At 45.3% G+C, this 21,199-nt stretch overlaps 4 protein-coding genes across 5 annotated transcripts; 1 reads left to right on the forward strand and 3 right to left on the reverse strand.

Annotated features, from left to right (window-relative positions):
- Positions 1-518: 518 nt before the first annotated feature.
- Positions 519-5,189, reverse strand: LOC307090042 (uncharacterized protein). The gene is made up of 5 exons (XM_079756572.1): positions 5,082-5,189; positions 4,698-4,900; positions 4,222-4,335; positions 4,023-4,140; positions 519-3,902 (listed from the first exon to the last, which is right to left on the reverse strand). Exons 1-5 carry the CDS (start codon positions 5,110-5,112, stop codon positions 1,093-1,095), a joined length of 3,276 nt encoding a protein of 1,091 aa, XP_079612698.1. The 5' UTR covers positions 5,113-5,189; the 3' UTR covers positions 519-1,092.
- A 505-nt stretch (positions 5,190-5,694) lies between these two features.
- LOC307090653 (ER lumen protein-retaining receptor 2) lies at positions 5,695-12,040 on the reverse strand. The gene is made up of 5 exons (XM_079757394.1): positions 11,771-12,040; positions 10,068-10,168; positions 8,278-8,436; positions 7,498-7,750; positions 5,695-7,143 (listed from the first exon to the last, which is right to left on the reverse strand). Exons 1-5 carry the CDS (start codon positions 11,859-11,861, stop codon positions 7,109-7,111), a joined length of 639 nt encoding a protein of 212 aa, XP_079613520.1. The 5' UTR covers positions 11,862-12,040; the 3' UTR covers positions 5,695-7,108.
- A 243-nt stretch (positions 12,041-12,283) lies between these two features.
- mettl9 (methyltransferase 9, His-X-His N1-histidine) lies at positions 12,284-15,965 on the reverse strand (the record flags this gene model as incomplete). Of its 2 annotated transcripts, XM_079756560.1 has the most annotated exons (6): positions 12,284-13,163; positions 13,958-14,142; positions 14,541-14,750; positions 15,128-15,318; positions 15,473-15,634; positions 15,830-15,965. In XM_079756560.1, 5 exons carry the CDS (start codon positions 15,575-15,577, stop codon positions 12,949-12,951), a joined length of 906 nt encoding a protein of 301 aa, XP_079612686.1. In that variant the 3' UTR covers positions 12,284-12,948. The 2 variants fall into 2 exon arrangements, with proteins under 2 accessions (XP_079612686.1, XP_079612685.1); XM_079756559.1 differs by lacking the exon at positions 15,830-15,965 and having other exon boundaries at positions 15,473-15,649.
- A 43-nt stretch (positions 15,966-16,008) lies between these two features.
- Positions 16,009-19,822, forward strand: LOC307090028 (uncharacterized protein; the record flags this gene model as incomplete). The annotated part of the gene is made up of 7 exons (XM_079756555.1): positions 16,009-16,132; positions 16,334-16,530; positions 16,643-16,744; positions 16,821-16,919; positions 17,039-17,149; positions 17,593-17,713; positions 18,172-19,822. The coding sequence occupies 7 exons, from the start codon at positions 16,009-16,011 to the stop codon at positions 19,143-19,145; spliced, it is 1,728 nt and encodes a 575-aa protein (XP_079612681.1). The 3' UTR covers positions 19,146-19,822.
- Between the last annotated feature and the right edge of the window lie 1,377 nt (positions 19,823-21,199).

Raw genomic sequence — 21,199 nt, forward strand, 5'->3', positions numbered from 1 at the left:
AGACTGTGATTAGCCTTGCAAGCCGTTTTAGAAAATCTGCCCCATATGACATCACTAGTGGGCGTGTCCACCTATATTTTCGAAAGAGCTTGTAAGGCTAATCTCACTCCCACCTGGTGGTATAATATGTCCCCTTTAATTTTATTCCTCATCTTTAAAGGGGACATATTATGAAAACAACACTTTTCCTGGAATTTGGGGTGTTGTTTTGGGTCTCTGGTGCTCCCACACGCATACAAACTTTGAAAAAAGTCTGTACATGATTTTTTGAGTGAGATATGCATTTCTGAAAGAACCCTGCCTACAGTTACCAAACGAGCGAGTAAGTTTCAGTGCCCCCTCCTACGTAGGAAGGGGGCATATTTGAATATAACCTCCCACTTCCCCACCCCCCTCCAATCAGAGCAGAGCTAAGATTTTGTGGACCAGCGGACGAGCGCTGCCGGCCGGCCGGCGAGCTCCCCCCGCCGGAGCTGCCGGACTGTCCGGAGGAGGAGACATGGAGGAGAAAGGGATTGTATCCCCGGAGCTGAGCTGCCGGACTGCCGCCAAGCTCCCCCCTCCGGCAGCTCAGCTCCGGGAGTACAACCCCTTTCTCCTCCATGTCGCGGTTCAATATGGACTTCAGAGAGTCAAGGCCAAAGTTCCTTTCCGACCATGGCCGAGATAACCCCCACTACGAGTCTTTACATGATGAAGTTCCAGAGACATCAGATGCAGGCTTTATGATTCATAATATCATCCGAGGCGCACATAGCTTTTGGCCGTGATATTAGATATAATATTATATAAATACCTATTATATATTATTATTATTATATTATACAGATATAGAGCTCCAGGAGTCCGCAAACGGCAAGAGTCACTTCTCCCCCATGCTGTGGTACACTCTGACAGCTCATTGGTCAATGGGCAGCAGCTCATTTGCATTAAAGCTACAGACACCAGGAACAGCGCATTCTGAAGGGACTGAAACAGAGGGGAATAGCGGTAGACTAGATTTTTTTTCCTAAAAGCTATTTCCAAACAAACAGCTTCAAAAACACGTTTTCTGTTTACGTGTTCAAGTACAATAGAACTAAAAGTCCTGGGTTACTTGGGTGTATGCACTAGCTGTATGTGTCTGGCCATACTGTAGGCCTTCTGAAACGCTTTGCCACAGACTAAACAAACATGGTTCTTCTCTCCAGAGTGGATCTTCATGTGTTCGTTGAGGATCGAGACCCGTATGAAACCCTTCCCGCAGGTGTTGCACTCAAACGGGCGATTTGCGGTGTGATGGCGCAGCACGTGATTCTTCACCTCGGAGGGCGACCGGAAGCGTTGGTTGCAGTCCGGAATGTGGCACTTCAAAGGCTTCTCCCCCGTGTGGATCATTTTGTGCCTCGCCATCCCGGACTGGGAGAACATCTTTCCGCAGTAGGTGCACGGGTGGCGCGCATTCTTGTGATTCTGGTGTTTGAGCTGCTCGTGCTTCTGCAGGGATCCCTTCTCTTTGAAGGTCTTGCTGCACTGGGTGCATGTAAAGCGCCGCATTTCCCTGGACTCGCTGTGGCGGAATTTGACGTGTCGTCTCAGGTTGGAGTTGCGAGAAAAGGTCTTGCCGCAGTCGGCGCACAGGTAAGGCTTCTCGTTCGTGTGCACCCGTAGATGACCCACCAGGTCTGCGTCCTGTTTGAACTTCATGGCGCACTGGGAGCACTGGAATGGGAGTTGGCCTGTGTGTTTCCACTCATGTCGAATAAAGAAACGCAGCTTGGAGAAAGCTTTAGGACAGTGGTGGCATTTGTAGGGTTTGCTCAGCTTGTGGGTGTTCTCGTAGTGCCTGGACAACTGCTTAAAAATCCCAAAGTCTTTCTCACAAAGGGTGCACTGAAAAGGCGTGTGAGACACCTTATGTCGTGCGAGGGTTTCGGCATCTCGTAAGACTCTCCTGCATACCTCACAGTACAGCTGGTTGTGAGTGCGCTTATGCCCGTCTAACGACAACTTGTACCTGTAAGACTTTACACATTCATCACACTTAAACAGACCCTGGCCAACTCGGTCCTCGCCTGGCTCTATCAGCAGCTGTTCGACGCAAATCCTCTTAAAGTGCATCCTCAAAGATGCCATGCTCTTGAACAATGTGTCACAACGCGGACAGGTTAAGACACCATCAGGGAAATGGGTTTTCATGTGTTCCTTGATATCCAGCTGCACATGTTTCTTGCAAATGAAACATAGGCTTCTTTGGGTTGAGGAATTGGTCTTACTTGTAGCGGGAATTTTCCTTAGTGGCGCATCCTGCTCTTTCAATGCCACCAAACCATCATCGTAATCAGTAAGGGCAACGGAGGAACGATCAGTTGAGTAACTGGACAAAAAGTTGTCTTGCCTGGGAGCTACGTGAGAAGGGTCCTGGAGCAAGCTGACTAGATCGCGGTTATGTTTTTCAATATTTGCTCCATCCTTTGTTTCCATTTCATACGGGCACGGAAGACTGGACTCATTGCCAGATAGCGACATATGATGCTTCGGACATGCGCTCTCTTCACTCCTCCGAGAGGAAAAGAACTGCTGCACTTTTGAGGACTCATTGTGAACCATCCTTCTGTGCCGTATCAAGTTTGAGTTGCAGGCGAAGCCCTTACTGCAGTCCGTGCACAGGAAGGGTTTCTCGTGCGTGTGCACCCGCAGATGGATCGCCAGCTCTGCGTCGTGTTTGAAGTTCATGGAGCACTGGGAACACTGGAAGGGGAGTTGGCCTGTGTGTTGCCACTCGTGTCCAATAAAAATATGGAACTTGGAGAAAACTTTCGGACAGTGGTGGCATTCGTAGGGTTCGCTCAACTGGTGTACATTCTTGCAGTGACTGGCCAAATGCTTAAAGATACCGAAGTTCTTCTCACAAAGGGTGCACTGAAAAGGCGTGTGAGACACCTTGTGTCGTGCCAAGGTTTCAGCATCTCTCATGACTCTCTCGCATATCTCACAGTAGAGCTGGTTGTGGACAAGTTTGTGCTTGTTTAACTGTAATTTGTACTTAAAAGATCTTTCACATCCATCACACTGATAGAGAGCCAGGGTGACCTTGTCCGGCTCTATCTGCAGCTGATCGAAGCAAACCCTTTTAAAATGTAGCCTTAAGGATTGCATGTTCTTGAATACTGTGTCGCATCGTGGACAGGATAAGACCCCGTCAGGAAAATGGGCCTTCATGTGTTCCTTCATGTCTGTCTGCACATGCTTGTTGCAAATTAAACAAAGGCCTTTAGTCGCCGAGGTTGAATTTGCCGCAGAAAGACTGATTTTTAGTGTGTCCTGCTTTTTGCGGGTGATTAAAGGCTTCTTGCCTTCCGTGGGGTATGCCAGCTCGACGAAGGAACTGCGTGTGTTCGAACAATCAGACAAAGAATCCTCCGCACTGGAACCTCCAACATCAGCGTCCTCATCAGCCACGACTGTATAAGTAACAGAAGGGAACGGGTCGATGGAGATCTGTGTGCTGGGCTCTGGAATCAAAATTTGTCTTCTGGGCAGGACTTGTTTGGACGTCATTTTCCTTCTGGCGTTCTTCTCTTGTAACAAAATCCTTTTCATTTTCAACCCTCTGTTTGACCTCACAGGTCTGCGTTGCACAGCCGGAACGTCGTCAAGCCTTTTCAACAGGACTAGGCAATCTTTGTCAGAAACATCCATCAATTCCTGACTGCTCGTCCCTTCTACTGCCTCCTTCTCCACGGCCGTCTCCATGTCCTCCGACATTGCAACTGCAGTGCTTGCATGTGGTCCTTCTATCTGTGAACCGCATCTGTGGACATCAGGCAGAGAATGGGCCTGATGCCCCTTCTCTGCTTTGATCTCATCCCCGACACAGAGGTGCAGAGCTGAAGTTTCACATGCACCATCAAGGGGACAACCTGAAAATAGAGTGAATTACAATGTTGTTACGTGATGAGGGTGAAGTAATGGGAATTGGAAGAAAAGCCTAGTCCAATAAAATAATAAGCTTTCAGATTGCCCTCATAACAATGGCTTACCATTCTTAACCAGAAGTTCTTTCCGACAACCAAGAAGAGTTTGAAGCTCGCCGCGGTGAGAGACTGACTTCAAACACTCTTCGAGAGCAGAGGGTATGTCGACGAGCATGAGGGCAACCTGGAAGAATTGACACGGTCAATATGAAACCAATAACGATGATCAAGTTCAACTGTCAATCAACATGTTGCATTGGCCGACCTGTTGGATGGACTGCAGAGGGAAAAGCTTTTCCAGTCTGGTCAGAAAATGCCATGTTACGTTGACCAGGGCCTCATCATCATAGCTGCAGCCAAACTCTCCAGGGAAACCACTCTGATGTAGAGGAAATGCAAACATTGTGATCATTTGCGCCATTAGAGATATTATTAAATTACATAGTCTGCGTAGGATAAGATTTTCCTTAATTTTCTACGATTTTTCAGTTGTTTTTAGAAATTCTAAGTAACCCAGTTTAATCTATAAATTGATTTCATTATCAATTCGTACACATTTATGTTGAATATATTGTTTTATTTGCACAACTTAGTTCAGGGAAGGCCCTGCAGTAAACTGACCCAGAAACCCAGAATGGGCATATCTTGTCCTTGAGGAACAAGACATCACTCCTTTCAGCTGTGTGTTTATATCCCCCTCACCCCTCAACTTACACTACATCCATGTCTTTTATTTCTCACCCGTGCGCGGAGTCCCAGAAGAAGCTGTGTCTTCTGTTCAATGGAGAGTAGCTCAGGGACAATGTCTGTGACCATGGAAACAAACTCCTCAAGCATCCCATAATCCGACACAAGATGATGCTGGACCGTGTGCCAGATGGCCCCGGACACCAGCCGGACAGGGGAGAGCAGGAGGCGCAGAGAGGCGAAGGGGAGAGGGGGACCTGGAGGTAAATAAAAAGGAAGCTGATACAATTATAAAATTTGGATACAATTATATAATTCTGCCAAGTTGAAGAACCGTTTTGGACGTTTTCATTTTAGCCTTACAGTAAACACATGCCGCTAGAGGAGCTTCGATTAGGAAAATACAGGAAACGGATTGTGTTTCTACATTGAACTCACCGATATGTTTATCCATTCTGTCTGTCAACATTGGAGTTTGAAGGGTTTCGTTTTAAACAAGGAAGCCGTGGGCTCTTTTCAGTCCGAAACGCTCAAAGTTCCCTGCGCCAAGGTTCCGACTGATCAACAGTGTACCAACCGAACCGATGGTAGATAAATAAATAAAAAATTCGTACAAACTTTACAATATATTTTATGTTTTTGTAAACCTTTGTTTCGTATTTTGAGATGGATCAAGGACGCAACTAAAGTAAAAGCCAAACCGGACCATACCGGAACTGCACTTGTCCTTTCAAAATAAAATACGGATAAAATAACGGTTTCAACTGTAAATTAAAGTTAAAACAATAATACAACAAATGGTTTGAATATTACAACGAAAATAATGTTATTGAGTTTAATTAGGGATATTTTCATTACTAAGACGCTCTCTCCTTCTTAGTTTATCTTATAGTATTTAATACACTGCCGTAACAATGCATTTTCTTACCTCAAATCAAAGTACTGCATCTTCTTTTTAGATATACTGTACTATCACGTCCTTTGTACATTTTCTGAAAAAAGCTGCAGAATATATGGGCAAGACTCAGAAGGATTAATTCATCACAAAGCATTTGTTTACCATCAAACCTTTATTTGTGGTTGCATCTTCATGCAGAACCTCTGCTATGATGACAAAACTAAACGCAATATGGAATGATCTGGAATGAAAACCGATGGCAGCCCCCGGGATGTTTCCTATGCAACAGTGTTGATAGGATGTTCACCACAAGGCGCTTCTGGGAGACATTTATGATATTTGTCACCTGGACAATACTTCAGACAGTATATTTTAATTTGAAGAAGGTAGAATTCAGCAGTATTTATGAATGTCACTTAATAAGTTACTTGTTTCCAACATCTAAAAAGAGTAATGTGAATGTGAGTGGGCCAATGAAATATTACAGGTGATTTATGGCACCAGTCTTGGGGATTTTGTATTCAAATGAGGATTAAAAAATAACTTCATTTACAGCAGTGAACATTTTGGGGCATGTTTTTGATTATTTCATGGACTGAACAGAAAGCTTTTATTGTCTTTCCTAAAATACAACCTGGTGAAATCGCATAGGTATCCAAAACATCAATGGCAAATTTATTGAGAAAATCAATCTTTGGAATTGCAGGCAAAGCCCTTACCACAGTCCATACTGGAATCAACAAAGTTTCATTTTCAACCAATGAAATGTGTGTGACGTCACCAGCAACCTAATGGTGTGACATGCACAAGGGAACTCTGGGGAAGGCCTCTTTAAGGACACAGGAATGTAATCAGGGCCGTGAACAATTTTAATGAAAACATATCCTCCATTAAACCAACAAAACCCTCTCCCTACCCCAACCGATTCCGAAAAAAAAAAAAGCACATTTATTCAGATTGCAAAACACAGCCGAGTCAATATCATCCCACCACTTGTCCGCTGTTATTACACGGTGCGGAACCAAGGAACATTCACCATCACTTCACCAAGGAGCCCAAAAGAGGATCAGCTCTCGAGTCAATCCGTAAAGATTTTTTCCCAACGTAGAAAACACTTTGCTTTTTTTCCCCTCTTTCCTTTTACACAGAGCAGAATAAAAATAAAATTATTATAATGATAGAAAAAAAAAAAAGGTAAAGGCAAGATGCATAAAACAGAAACCCAAAGGCCAATGAACGGCCCGATGCAGATCCAAACCCGTTTTCCGTGTTTTCCTGTGGACTGTTAGTCGGTCACCGGGCGACGCGATTGGCCGACGCTCAGCGGCTCCCTTTCGCTCTCTGTCTCAGGCATCTTACCCCAGGCGTGGGGCGGGGGGGATGGGACGATGGGGGTTGGGGGCAGTGGGGAGGGGGAGTGTGTGTTGGGAGGGTGGGTGGGTGGGTGGCGCACTGGGGGGCGGGCAAGTGGTGTCCTGTGCCCCCCCCCCCCCCCCCTCCCCCCTCCTTGTGTTCACCATTGCTTTGAGTCTGCCAAAAACACACTCTCCCTCTCTCGGTCTCTCCCTTACGCAGGCAGACTCAGCTTCTTGCCCTTCAGGACTGCAACAGAGAGAGAGGAGACGATGTTAGTGACGTCCACGGACCGGGCCCACAGCACAGTGGGGTAGCATCCCCCGGGGAGTCAAGTCAAAGACAGTGCAGGGATATTGACACATCGGGGGGGGGGGGGGCGGGATCAGCAGACATCCATCGAATAGATTGGAAACCGGGTGTAGGTCAGCCGATTTGAATCATGGTTAATCCTGTCTTATCATACAAAGAGTGTACAAAAACCAATCATTGACGACAAACTATTACAACCCTTCGAGGAGCCACGTCGACTCGGCTTGGGGTCAAAGGGCGCCGGTAGTTGCACAAGCGCCGAGGTGGCGGACCGTGGCAGCGGCGACTTACCTTTCGTTACGTACAGGTAGAAGAAGTCACAGTAGAGGATGGTCTGCACCACGCCTGCCACGATGGCGATCATGTCGAAGAAACCCTCAAAGTAGAAGCGCCAGATCCAGTTTATGAGGTAGAGGGCGCGGTAGAGGCCCAGGAAGAACAGGTAGTGGGTGGTGATGGTCTCCGCCTCGCCCGTCTTGCTGATCATGAAGAGCTGGGGCAGGATGGCCACCGACTCCAGGTAGATGGAGAACGTCCACAGGATCTGGCCCGGGGGGTGGGAGAGGAGAGGGAGGGAGGATTTGGTGAACTAGGGGGGGTCTCCACAAACACGGGAGCTGTTTAATTACATGGAGGTCTCATATTGATGACGGCCTCTCGCCTATAAAAAGCCGTGGGAAACGCTTGTTTCAAAAGATTCACGATAGAACAATTGAGTGTAAATGAACCCACTGTTTCAGATATAATTAGACCACTAAGGTCTTAAAAAAAAGCTTGAGAGAGTTCTAGAAGGATTATGACACGCCACAGCTCTGTGACACTCACTTAGTACCGTTGGTGTGTATGAGCAACATAATAAGCAACGTTATATATGCACCACGCACACTGTGGCGTTGTACTTTAAGTGTTCCTAGAGCCCTCACTCAGACGCAGAAGTGCTACAGATGCCCGGGAAGCCCGACCCTTATTACAGGTTTGCGATTGGTCGGATCCTCGGCGGTTACTGTGCCTTTAAGGACCGCAGCGGAGACCCTAAGTGGACGGGCGTCTCCCGTACGAACGTGTCCTCACCTCCAGGGGAGAGAAGTCGTGGTTGACGAGGAAGGCCAGACCTCCGATGGGGACCACCAGGAACTCCACCCTGAACGTGTCGTGGTTTCCGTCATACGTGGCCTTGAACTTGGCGTAGATCATGTAGACTGTGGCGTAGGCACAGCCGATGTAGATGAACTAGAACGGAGGGGGTTGAGATACAAGCGGCATAAGTGACCCGACTTTCATACTTTCACCAGGATTAATACAGCAATATAGTTTTATGGAGGTTTATATGATGTATGTATGATGTATATGAGATCATCAAAAAAAAGGTCACCCCTAACAGTCTTTTGTACTATTCCTGTTTTGAGGAGAAAGACTGGGATATTGTGAAGCATTCCCAAGTATATCAATGTATAACTTTATAGCAACAACCCCATCTACACTGGTATCACAAAAAATGGAATCACCAAAGGCAACCCTTCTCGTCCAGATACGTCAGGACGTTAACCACCAAGGTTCCTCCAAATAGAGGGCTAACCCTCTATTTGCATGAATTAATCTCGAATGGGTTCTCCAGATCCTATTGTTTGGTTCTTTGGTTAACAAGGGCGGGGTCCTTTGGCGGCGACAGAATTTGAACTACAGTGTTTGTCAAGTGCTGTGAAACAGTGGAGTGTGTGTGGAGGATCTTTTTTGGAAAGGAATCCAGAACCAATTGCAAAGTGGCAGTGGAGTCAACGGAGGTGAATGTGGATACAGACGGGCAGGTTAGATCAGGTTATTGTGGGTTTGTTGTTTTCATGTCATTGGTTCTGCCATGTTTCCACGTGAAGCGGACGCAACCAGGTCAGGGTTTGCCTGAATCTACAGTTAAAGACAGGGCTCTTAAAGACATGGTTCTCGACATTGTATGCGCTTGTGTGTCCACTAGGGGTGGGATCCACAGAGCAACCCCAGATACAATCATGAAATGTTGGCCGCGATCACACACACACAAAAAGCAGAACAGTTCTGGGGTTAAAAGATAGGATAAAAAAAAAGAATCATTGTGCAACACAAATTTATAAAAAAAAAAAAAAAAAAAGAGTTACACAGTTCAGTGCTTAACATAACAAACTGTTTTTAGGTTAACCTGGAAACATTAATTGCTTAAAAAGCACAAACTTACTTTAATTTCTATGTAAACATAAATAAATAAATGAAATATTTTCGACTCTGTAGGTCATGTCTTGGTTCCGGTGCTTCAAGCATTTGGTCTAAACCGGTATTTTTGACTACAATGTATTTACGACTGACTGAAGTCATTGCAACTAAACCCTTCAGTAGACTTGGTAAAACCGGAAGCCCTCCATTACAGAGAAGGAAGCTTTGCTTTCGTCCTGACCTCCATGACGAGGTCAGGACGTTAACCTCGTTCCTCGTGTTGTCTGTGTACTTTACTTTGACGAGTTCTTGCAGATCGCGTCGTCTTTCTTGACTTTGTTTGTCCCATCACTGTTGTAAAAGCCAGACTTTAGACTTGACCTGTAACAGTGCCGCTCTAATTCGCTTTCCCTCGCTGTGCTTCAGTTTCTTCTGCATCAACACCGCAAGTTTACCCTCCTTCATTTGATTAGCGCCCCCACCAGGAGTCATGAGGTACTGACCCTGCTATGTAAACTTTGCGGGGAATCAGTTTAGAGAGCCTTCATATCTTAATAAAAACATCAATATATTCGGCACCGGTGTATTGATAACGTATCGCAAGAGGAAGCAATACAACACACTACTGTATCGAAATTTTGTACCACCCCTAGTGTGCGAAAGGATTTGTGTTTGCATACCTTCATGGACGTGTTGTAGAGGGAAATGAAGGAGGTGAGCAGATCCAGGTAGCGTGTGGTGAACACCAAGGCAAACAGGATTTGACTCTTCCCAGAAATGCCTGTTCAGAGACAGAGGGAAGTGTGACGTTGCAGAGTCAACAGACTACAATTATACACTAGAGCACGACCCAGTTACAATACCGGAAGAGAGCAAGTACAAGAAGTACAACCTCTATTGACTCCGTATATGCAGATGCTTTCCTTATGGTGTTTACTTTGAAGCGGCCTGGAGCAAAGGAATGACACAAACCATAAGGCTTCACTAAAGCATCTCTAGCATTAGTAGCAACTTGCACAGAATCACATGGAAAAAGTATAAACATGTAAAACATGAAGGCACATTGTGAAATAGCAGCAACAGAGTGTGACACTGTGTAAACATGTTACATTTAAATTTGACAATATCAACCCTTTATTTAGATGAACCAGGTGAAATTGAATGCATTTGAGTAACTTCTCCTTCTGGACTCCTTCTGGAGTCAATAGACTTTAGCCTATGAAACACACGGACGGACTGTATACAAGTTATCTAAAACTCTGCCCTGTTTATCTCTGTTATCAGGAGCAGTGTGGTTCACAACCACTGTGGAAAGGCCGGTGTGCCTTGAGGAAAGTTGAGGTGTGTCATGAAATTCGTTGTCATTAAATAAATATTCCTGGAAAGTTACAGCAACGATATTAGTGAGCCAATGAAAGAGGTGTTGGAAGCATCTACTGACAATGTAATTAGTAATTACTAGCGATGACCTCATTATTTATTGAGTCCTCCACGTAATGCTAGTTCTGACTTCATTTCATGTTCTTGACAAGTCATTTATTGGTCTTGAATTTTTACATTTTGTGCATTTTTCCAAATCCTTCCCTACAACATTAGGTCTGTTTGATTTTAACTACTTGTAGGGCTCAGAAGAACCTGTCAAGCACGATTTCCCTGCAAAAATGTTTTCTTAAAGCAGCCTGAGGATATGCTTCCACTCCTGGTCATAATCACTCCCTGCTAGTCGGCATGAAGTGCAGGATGCTGCGCTACCCCTACAGAACAGAAAACACGACCTACATCATATCCTCCAAAAACGGAATGGAATGCATTACTTATGTTGCAATTATCAATCACTTGCAGCCTAATAGGTAGTACTTTAATTTGACTGGCCCTCCCTGCCACGTCAGAGCCTCCAGCTGGTGAAGCGAAAGGATGGATCAACCAGGATATAAATGCCATCTCTCAGTGCTCCACTGGTTCTGGATGTCAGGGTTCCCCATGCACCAATGTACCCTGAGCAGTGTGTGTATGTGTGCGTGTCCAGGTGGAGAGCCAGGCCCTCCCTAGCCGAGCTGTCTCGGCCACATAGACCGCAGCGGTACAGAGAGGTGCAGGGACGGGCTTTGACCGTTTCCTCCGGGCCATGTCATGCAATACGTGTTGCAGAAGACACAGTTTCAGCCATCGTTTCAATGACACGTCCTGGCAACGACTGTGTTTACCAGCAGCAGGCTAGAAGTGCACAGGCTAACCAGTGCTAGCTGTCGTTAGCCTCTCCGTCAACCCTGCGTTACAACGTGGGACTAGGGAGGGCTGATGGTTCATCCACGACCACCACGACGGCCTGTCCTTCACCGACACTACTGTACGTTCTCTGCCTGCAGATGACACGGCTACTCACCAGCACAAGACCTGGTTTTCCATATCTTCAGCAGCAGGATGATGATGGCCGCTAAATGGGAGAGATCCCCGGTTAGCCTGAAGATGTTCATGTTTCTGCAAGACGCACGGTCCTCCGCTTCCTTCTACAGTCGACCCCTTCGAGTCTCCCTGAACACTGCAGGTAAGGTGGCCTCTGACGGACACGCTGATGTCCCGTTTGGGGTGATATCTAGAGCGGTAATGGTCTATTCTGGGGAAAGGTTTGGAAAATGGCGTGTGATGCGCGACGTGGCCTGGAGACGTGGCCATCGAGGGAACCAACCAGCGCAGGCCGGGAGCTCATGAGGTCCGCCCATATAGTCATCACAGACCGTCATCACCAAATAGTCTGAGCTCCGTGACTCCTGTTTGGTTTAAGTAGAAGTTTATGATTTGAAATAAAAATGATGCAATTTTATTCGTATATATTTCTTTGAACGATTGAATCGCGCTTCACTTTGTGTCTGTGTGAAAGCAATGGAGTGAAACCAGATTCAGAGCAATACAAAGCATGTTTAATGTGGCACATGATTATTGTACACTTGTGTTATGGCACGTTTTGCACATTGTTGGCTTAGTATCTGCCTAATATTGCTTTTATCGTCACTATCAAGTAAGCATTTTTTACAGAAAGAAAATGCACCGACAAATTAAAACCGGTAACATCCAACACACATTCATCCTTTGCATTCTGCACTGGAATGTATTGGTCATATAGTTTACACAATATGTAAACTAAATGATAAACTACTCTCCATTGATAATACAGTATACACATTAAGATATTGAGAACCATACCACAAGCGTACCACAAGACATTTTTACAAAATAATTCCATATCACAATGATATGTCTTAGAACATAGCCATTCTCGGATCATCCAATAACCTTGTAGTATATTTTTTTGACGCAAACTGCCATTCAGCTATATTATTTTGAGTAAAAATAAAGAGGTCTTATCTCTGTGCCGATGGCTGGTAAATGAAGGCGCTACCTGAGCTGTAAACCGGACTCACACTTTTGTTTTAAACTAAAAGCTACTAATACACTGTACACCTATTATTTTTGGCCGAAACCCTTAAAATCGGCCCCAACCGAAAACCATCAATAAAACCGCCCCAGTCCTCTTGAGCCCGTCGGTAAACGAGCGGACGTTCATCAGTGTTTCTCCAAGGCCTTGAGTACAAACACGGCGTCGTCCAGCACGTAGTAATCCTTATACATGTCCCCCTCACAGAGGTATGGCAGCCGAGTGACCGCCTCCACCACCAACCCCGCCTCCCGGAACACGTCATTGGACATGCTGGTCACTTGCTCCTCCCATGTTTTGCCTTTCACCTGCAGGCGCTCTTTGGGACGTTGCCATTTCCCTCCTATGGCAAAGAGAAAATAAGATACTGCAATTTATTACGGTCAAAAATGTTCATGATTTAGCTCCAGTGACAAAATAGAGTCATGCTGCCTTTACTTAAAGGGGTGATATCATGCCCCCAGGTGTGAGTGTTATGTTATATTATTAGCCATTACAAGCCGTTTGAGATTTGAGTCTTGCTGACATCACAAGTGGGCGTGTCCACCTGGATGTATGATGGATAGATAAGCAACGTCTGCTACAGTCCACTGGGAGGCTGATGGAAGACTGATCTATCCAGCGTACATCTAGCTGGACACCCTGCCTTGTGTTGTCCTTAAAACACAGTAAAAAGCAGATTTCCAAAACGGCTTGTAACGGCTAATCACACTCTCCACCTGGTGGCATAACATCACCCCTTTGAAAGTCTTTCGTCCTGGATTCGTCGTAGGGCTGCTCGATTAAGAGAAAAAAAACATAATCCAGACTATTTTGGTCAATATTGAAATCACGATTATTCAAACGATTATTTTTGAGTTTGAAAGCATGATGTATTTAATTCAGCATGTCTCTTTCAAAAAACACTTTGTAACTGAGAACTTTCGCCTTAAAAAAATACACAAAATTGTCAAAAGAAAATGTTCAAATCTAAAATAATGTACAGATATGCATCCAGCTGTTCTAAAAAAACATTTAATGAAATAATATATATATTGAGAACTCTGTGATCGTTTGATGCTAAAAATCAAAATCGCAATCAAAATTTGCTTAATCGCCCAGCCCTATTTCATCGATGGGGATTTGCCAAACACGCACCTATCTCCACGTAGGGCTGGAAGGGGAGCACCAAAGCCAGAATGACCCTCCCAGTGCCGGCCACCAGGGAGCGCTGCATCCCCTTGAGGAGATCCAGAGGAGACTCACAGCGGTCCAGCAGGTTCAGGCAGCTGATCAGGTCGTACTGGAAACCCGTCCGCTCCCACTCCTCCACAGCCAGCACCCTGATAACGGGAGAGAGACGGCAAGAGAGAGAGAGAGAGAGAGAGAGAGAGAGAGAGAGAGAGAGAGAGAGAGAGAGAGAGAGAGAGAGAGAGAGAGAGAGAGATAAGCACGAATGCAAAGAGAGCTTAAGGAGTGGCTGGAATGTACCCCGGTATAAACATAAATGTTAAACCATGCACTATACCAACAATGACCTATAAACCTCTGCCAATAGTGTGTCCCTCCTTCTTTAAAATGTACATTTAGGGCATTTAGCAGACGCTCTTATCCAAAGCGACTTTCAAAAAGGTTAATACACACATTCACACACTGGCTCGTCAGGAGCAGTCAGGGTGAGGCTGTCTCGCTCAGGGGCGCCTCGACACTCAGAAGGGAGCGCCTCCAGAAGCACACCTACTTGTAATTCCTCCTCTGGAGATGCCACTTCATGGGGGGCGACACCTCCGTGGCGTACACCTCTCGGAAGTGCGCCCCCATCACCTCGGTCACGCCACCGTCACCGGCGCCAAGGTCCAGCAGCCGCTCAGCCCGCCACTCGGGGGAGATCCGCAGCAGCCGGCGGAACTGATCGGGGGAGAACACGAACATGGAGCCCCGGCTCAGCAGCCTGGGGGAGGGGAGAAGGGTCAGCCTTGGAGGCCCACAAGGAGGGGGCTAGAAATAGCGGATCCCCAGCCTTCGGGTCGGGACCTCACTCGGGGGTCCGGGAAAATGCAGTCACGGGGCAAAAGAGGTTGGGAACCACTGGGCTAGACAGATGTAAATTACGATGTATATCAAGCACAATGTGACAACAATAATGTAAATGTGATAATGCATTTCATTTACATTTAGGGCTTTTAACAGACGCTATTTTCCAAAGTGAATCTCAATAATTACATTTGTACATAATTATATAGCTGTACACTTGTCAGAAGGAAGAGCAACCATATGGCGCCGTCGGTACAGTGAGGACGTTCATAGAAAGGATTGTTATTGGCTGACCCGTTGATGGAGGTGCGAGAGACCACTGGGCTGAGCACGGCGGACATGAACGAGTGGTAGAGCTGGGTGAACAGCCAGCCCGACTTGTCGACGCTGTGCTTGAGGAAGGCCTGGGTGTCGGGGTCCAAGTGGCTCTGGATGAAGAGTGGCCGGACCGCTTCCCCCAGCAGGTCGGTGGAGCACTGGTACCACTGGAGACCGAGCGAGGGAGAGAGAGAGAGAGAGAGATGCAGGCTCAAAATGAACGTCCTATTTAGAGTTATGCGTGGAATTAAGGCAACTGTTTACAAGTGACATAAGACACGGCAGTGCAAAAATCATTTCCATTTCTGTAACAGCACATACCTCTTGTGTTTCAAGTCCAGCTTCCTCCATGTCGCTCACCATGTTGGTGAGCATGGACCGGGCCAGGGGGCTCCTCACATACTTCCCCGTCCACATCCTCCGCATGCACAGTAAAAATGCAATGTAGCCAACCACCCAGGCTACAAAAAGTAACGTCCTCAGCTGTAGATGACACATATGGACAACGGTTCAACGGGACGGTAAGCCAGTCCGCCTCAGGATGACAGCAGCGGAGGCCACACGGCCAGATAAGTAAGCGGTTAGACCCGGCAGATCGATATAAAGCCACCCAATAGTAAGCGAACACGTAAATGCATGACCCCGGCGGGATCCGTATGAAACACGAAACGAACCAACCTGAGGGTGCGGTGGGTGTATCAGGGGATCCCTTGTTTATGGATCATTTAGATCTGTAGAGCAAACTGTGTAGTGTGTTTGTAGAAGGCATCGGAGGGGGGGGACCCTGCCCATTGAGTCAACTTCTGACTGCAGCGACTGCAGCGCCTGCTGCTGTGTATTTCCTGTGTCTCCGCTAAATGTGTCCGGCGGATGCTTTCTCCCTTCCTCGGTCGAGAACGGCGTGGCCTTGTCTTTTTTTCCACGGAGAAAGGAACTTAGACTTTTATAATAAAGAGATGCCACCGACGTCCATAAAGCAAGGTAAACTACATTCTCCTTGAATGATGGGTTTTGACGTTGTTGTTTTTAATATGCGACGTGAGCATCGAGCACGGCGCCGATCCCGCCTTTACTCTGTCGAACCGTTTCACGCGCTTTAACATTTCAAAATGTGTTGTATGTTGTGATTGATTAGGCGTTGATACCTGATGTTTCTTGTTGTTCTATATTTTTTGTTTCCAGAAACCCCACTCCCCTATCTGCGTGTGCTGGTGCCCCCACTCAGGCTGGTATCAGCAGCCATTTGGCACACTGTGCAGCACAGGATTGTGTCGGCCTATGGGCTTCTGGACCATGTAATCACAGAGATCACTGAAATTGTCCCTGGACTGCTCAATTGCAGGCAGAGGTGGTTGCTGTGTTTTAACTTTCAAGCACAGGTGATGAATGAAACAACTCTGGTATACTATTTCCAACGTAGGCCTATAACCTCTGTGCCCTGCTTATTTGGTTCAAACTATTTCTTGAAATCCTGGTTTCTTCTGCCTATAGCTGGTGCTTGACTTGTGCCGCCCCGGTCAAACCATCGACTTGAACACACTTCAGCCACACTTGGAAAGAATGCAGCAGCTCAGTTTGTTGTTGAACAAAGAGGTAGGTTTTTGACCAACGTTCATGAGCATTGGGGTAAATTGGTTGTGTCTGCTATCATACAATTTGTATCTCACAGGTATCCAACTCAGCGGAGGGAATGAGTGGACCAAGCATGCTTATTATTCTTATTCAAAGACTGATAACGGACCCAGATAACAGGCTTCACTTTTACCAGGTAAGTGGTGTGTAGCCCAAATGAGATGACACAATTTTATAACATTTCTTGTACCTTGTTTCTGTTGAAAACGATTAAACATTGAATTGACACCGACCAACCAAATGCCCCCATTTCAGGATGTTTTCCCCCAGAAATATGGGCCAGAATATTACAAAGCTGTGGAGTTGCTTGTGATGAAATTCCTTGTGGCGCTTGAGAGATTACTAGTGGTTCCAAATCTTCAACAGGTAACGTATAAAACAATCCTATCATGTCATCTAAGGTTACAAAGATGCCTCATTTTAAGATCCTACCTATCTGTTTGGAAGCTAAAGAAAATAAATGTTTGTGTTGGACCACAAGATAAGATCTGGGCAAGGTCAGTCTATACTGATTATGCTCTGCTATGAAATGGGCTGAAACACAATTTGTCTACCCTTGGAAGACGAAAGCCCACATTGTTATTTATTATTTACATTGCACATTTTGAAGCCGCATTACCTAACCTTTACACTGAAGCAATTATTTTTGTGTAGACAAATGATTTAGCGTAAAAAAACTCATCCATGGTTTGATTGAGTTCTGGTTTGGTCTGATTGTACTCTGTGGACACGGCCAGCAATCAAATGTTGTCTCAGTTGTGATCAAATCACCTAATTCATTGAAATGATGGTTTGTTTCTCCTGACCAGGTGGCCAATATGCTTGGCAGTGCTCCATCGGTTCTGGCTGAATGTGTTGCATTTCCACTCCACCAAGAGCTCAAATCCATCTTGGAACACCAAAAAGACTGCATTAATCCCAGCAATATTGGTAATACTACGTCATATTATTATGTATCGTAAATAGTGTGTTATATGGAGCTGACGTTGATGATGGTTGCATTTGGATTGTCTTCCCTCCGATATGCCAAACTTTCCCTCTACGTCCCTAAAGTGGTCAGTTACTTTTGAGTGTGCTACTTGAAATAGACTCACCAAGATGGCGACGGGGATCACCCCACGGGACAGTGCAGATGGAAAGGCCCTGAGTTCTTTTGCTTTCATAAATTGAAGCACAGCCAATGTAGCTTTCTCCAAATGGCGGGAGGAATAGATGGAATTGCTTAAAACTGCATCCAACCAGACTTCTGTCAGAGCCATCAGTCACTCATACCGTTAATAGTGTTTTTCGTCTTTCCAAAATCCTGCAGCAAAACTGCTGCAGTCAACATCTCAACATTTGCCATGTGTTTATATCTTTGCTGAGCTGTTTCTAATTCGATATTCCAGATGTTCTGCCTACAGGAGACGGTGTTTGCACGGTTCCGTCTCCCCACTCCATGGAGATGATCCTCGTGGAGGAGGAGGAGACCCTTTTAAAAGCAAACATGTTGGATGATTATGTGGACCCGCCTAGCAGAGCACAGACCATGGACGTGGCAACCGCGGAAAATGCCACGATGGGATATGACACAAAAGACACAATGAGTGTAGAAGACTTAGTCACAATTCGCCCCATTATGGTCAAAGTGTATAGTCTAGAGGATATTGCTTGCCTACAGAAGATGGTGCCTTCAAACAGCCCTCGTGTTGTTCTGGATCCCCGCGCTGTGGAGTTACATTTGGGAAGTAATATTAAAGGGCCGGAAGATGAGAAGGTTAAACTCTGTGTTAGACCGAATGGGGATTCCACAAGTGAGGGACAGAGCTCTGCCTTTGTAAAGATGGAACAAGACATTGTAATGATTACCATAGGAGATACTCCTCCAAATGATCCCCTTAAAAACACGTGCATGTCAAGTGGGGCACCTGCATCGACAATGGCCAATGATGTGGCACCAGCTTCGCCAGAACCTTCGATAAGCCCAGTCAGAACCAACAGAGTTCTCGAGATGGCTGAGTATTTCAGGAGGAGGCGAAGAAACGAGTCCAAAGCCAGTAGGACTTGTCGAACCTGCGGCAAAACTCTCAGCCGCTCATCGGATTTGGCCAGACATCAGATGACACACACCGGGGAGCGACCATTCCAGTGCCCTCAGTGTAAGAAAGCCTATCAGTTCCACCACGACCTGAAGAAACATATTTTAAGACTTTGTCCTGGCGCCGGACCAGGAATGGCATCACCACAGACACCAGACGACCAAACTGCCAATAGCCTGAATACGGATGGCGGATCACGCAAACTACGGAGAGCTACGAGGAGGGTCCCCGACCAAGGAGAAGGCTCTCTGTGTCTACGTACACCACTTAACGGAGGAGTATAAACCAGCCTTCAAGGCCAAAGTATACTTCTCCGACTCCGTAATCCGACTCCGTATTTACGGAGACCCCTCGAGCATTCGCAGTTCTCCGTCGGGATGTCAATGCAATTCGCCACCCAATCAATTTATATGTTGACTACTAACCATGTAAATGGTGCTGTAAATAAACTTTCATTGCTTTTCAAATCTTATTTGGCATTTTATGGGTCCTTAGAGTTTTTCTCGATTTGTATACACACAAAAAATGGAACTATGCACACAATTCTGAAAACTTGAAGCTCATGTTTCAAGTACAAGACTCCAGACTGCTCAACTCTAAGCGCAATTCCACTGTTTTCACACATATAGAAATTCCAAATCACATTTTTGAAAAACTAAGCACAAATCTCATCACTTGGCACACTTGGTTCACCTGGAAACACTGGCCTTCAAACGCAACACCTAATCACCAATAAGTCTAACTCACTTCTCACCTGTTCAAACTCAACTGGCAAAACAACTTCAATAATGTGTCAGAGCATAAAATAGGCCTCAGGTGAGCTCTACTGTGTTGTAGATATGGTCCTCTGGCCTGATCAGGATCAGAGGTGGGATACAGACTGATTTACATGTAGATCGGTTTCCCCTCATTTATATTTTTATTTTTATTTTTTGTTGGCTTATGAAAAGCTTTTTATGCAGTCAGTTCAGCTGAACGTTTTACTGTATTACAGTAATAAATACATATTTGCTTTGTTACCTTTTTGTACTTGTGCACTGATTTCATCATTACATCCCCGAAAGACAGTCTAAACATTTTCTTACTGTAGTGTTTTTCATTTTACTTATCAGTGCAATTACTGTACTGTAATTTGCCAAAATAGGTAACATTGGTGTATTGTCAGAACAATGTTGCAGTATCAACTAAAGGTGTACAATATAACTCTGGGAAGCTGGGATGTGAGTTTAGCCCATTGTATAGACAAATATGCATTGTATCCTATTCTGATACGATTGTGTCAATGGGAAGATGACAAATGGGGGTGAAACAGCATTTTTTAAAACAAAGTTCTAAATTTCTTTAGAATTGTATGAATTTGTAATGTTCAAATAATGTAGTTTTGGAAACTGCTAGAGGTTAGCAGATTTTTTTCTCACTGTAATTTATTAAAGGGGACATATCATACCACCAGGTGTGAGTGTGATTAGCCATTACAAGCCGTTTTGAAAATGTGCAGCATTGTGACATCACAGGTGGGCGTGTCCACCTAGATGTGTGACGGATAGATGAGCAGTGTTTGCTAGTCTACTGGGTAGGCTGGTAGACTGATCTATCCAGCGCACATCTAGATGGACACGCCCACCTGTGATGTCACAATGATGCTCCCTCCGCTGAGTTGGATACCTGTGAGATACAAATTGTATGATAGCAGACACAACCAATTTACCCCAATGCTCATGAACGTTGGTCAAAAACCTACCTCTTTGTTCAACAACAAACTGAGCTGCTGCATTCTTTCCAAGTGTGGCTGAAGTGTGTTCAAGTCGATGGTTTGACCGGGGCGGCACAAGTCAAGCACCAGCTATAGGCAGAAGAAACCAGGATTTCAAGAAATAGTTTGAACCAAATCATTTTCAAACCTGCTTGTAATGGCTAATCACACTCACACCTGGTGGTATGATATGTCCCCTTCAAGCTTTTCTCACAGCTCCAGACTAAAATATGTCCTGCGGTGTGACATGACATTACAATAAAATTCAAATATTTAAATATTATTGATTTCAAATAAAAATCAGGTATGTTTTAAGTTTAAGAATTATTCTTAAGGAACGATCATTACAATTCTGCATATTTTTTCGCAGCTGTTTTTGGATTCTATTCCTTACTTGTGCCATCTTTTATCACTCGCTCCCGTGTAAATATTGTGCAAAATGAGAGAAAATATTTGAAAATGTTGATTTTTTTCCTTTGATATTATGCAATGTTTTCAAATGAACAACGCTAGTTAACATTTTAAGTTATTTAATTGTGTTTGAAGTGGTGTCACACCACAGGACGAAATGAGACACTCATTTCG

This window comes from Pollachius pollachius (assembly GCF_949987615.1).
Source record: "Pollachius pollachius genome assembly, chromosome: 19".
Lineage (NCBI taxonomy): Eukaryota > Metazoa > Chordata > Actinopteri > Gadiformes > Gadidae > Pollachius > Pollachius pollachius.

Bases quoted from the DNA above. Each gene is read 5' to 3' on its own strand.
- LOC307090653 (XM_079757394.1), bottom strand. From the start codon at position 11,861: ATGAACATCTTCAGGCTAACCGGGGATCTCTCCCATTTAGCGGCCATC. The intron at 8,437-10,067 runs GTATGCAAACAC...CCTCCGTTCTAG, and splicing joins TCTACAACACGTCCATGAAG to TTCATCTACATCGGCTGTGC. The intron at 7,144-7,497 runs GTAAGTCGCCGC...TCTCTGTTGCAG, and splicing joins CTACCTGTACGTAACGAAAG to TCCTGAAGGGCAAGAAGCTG.
- LOC307090042 (XM_079756572.1), bottom strand. From the start codon at position 5,112: ATGTTGACAGACAGAATGGATAAACATATCG. The intron at 4,141-4,221 runs GTCGGCCAATGC...CAATTCTTCCAG, and splicing joins CTCTGCAGTCCATCCAACAG to GTTGCCCTCATGCTCGTCGA. The intron at 3,903-4,022 runs GTAAGCCATTGT...CTCTATTTTCAG, and splicing joins AGAACTTCTGGTTAAGAATG to GTTGTCCCCTTGATGGTGCA.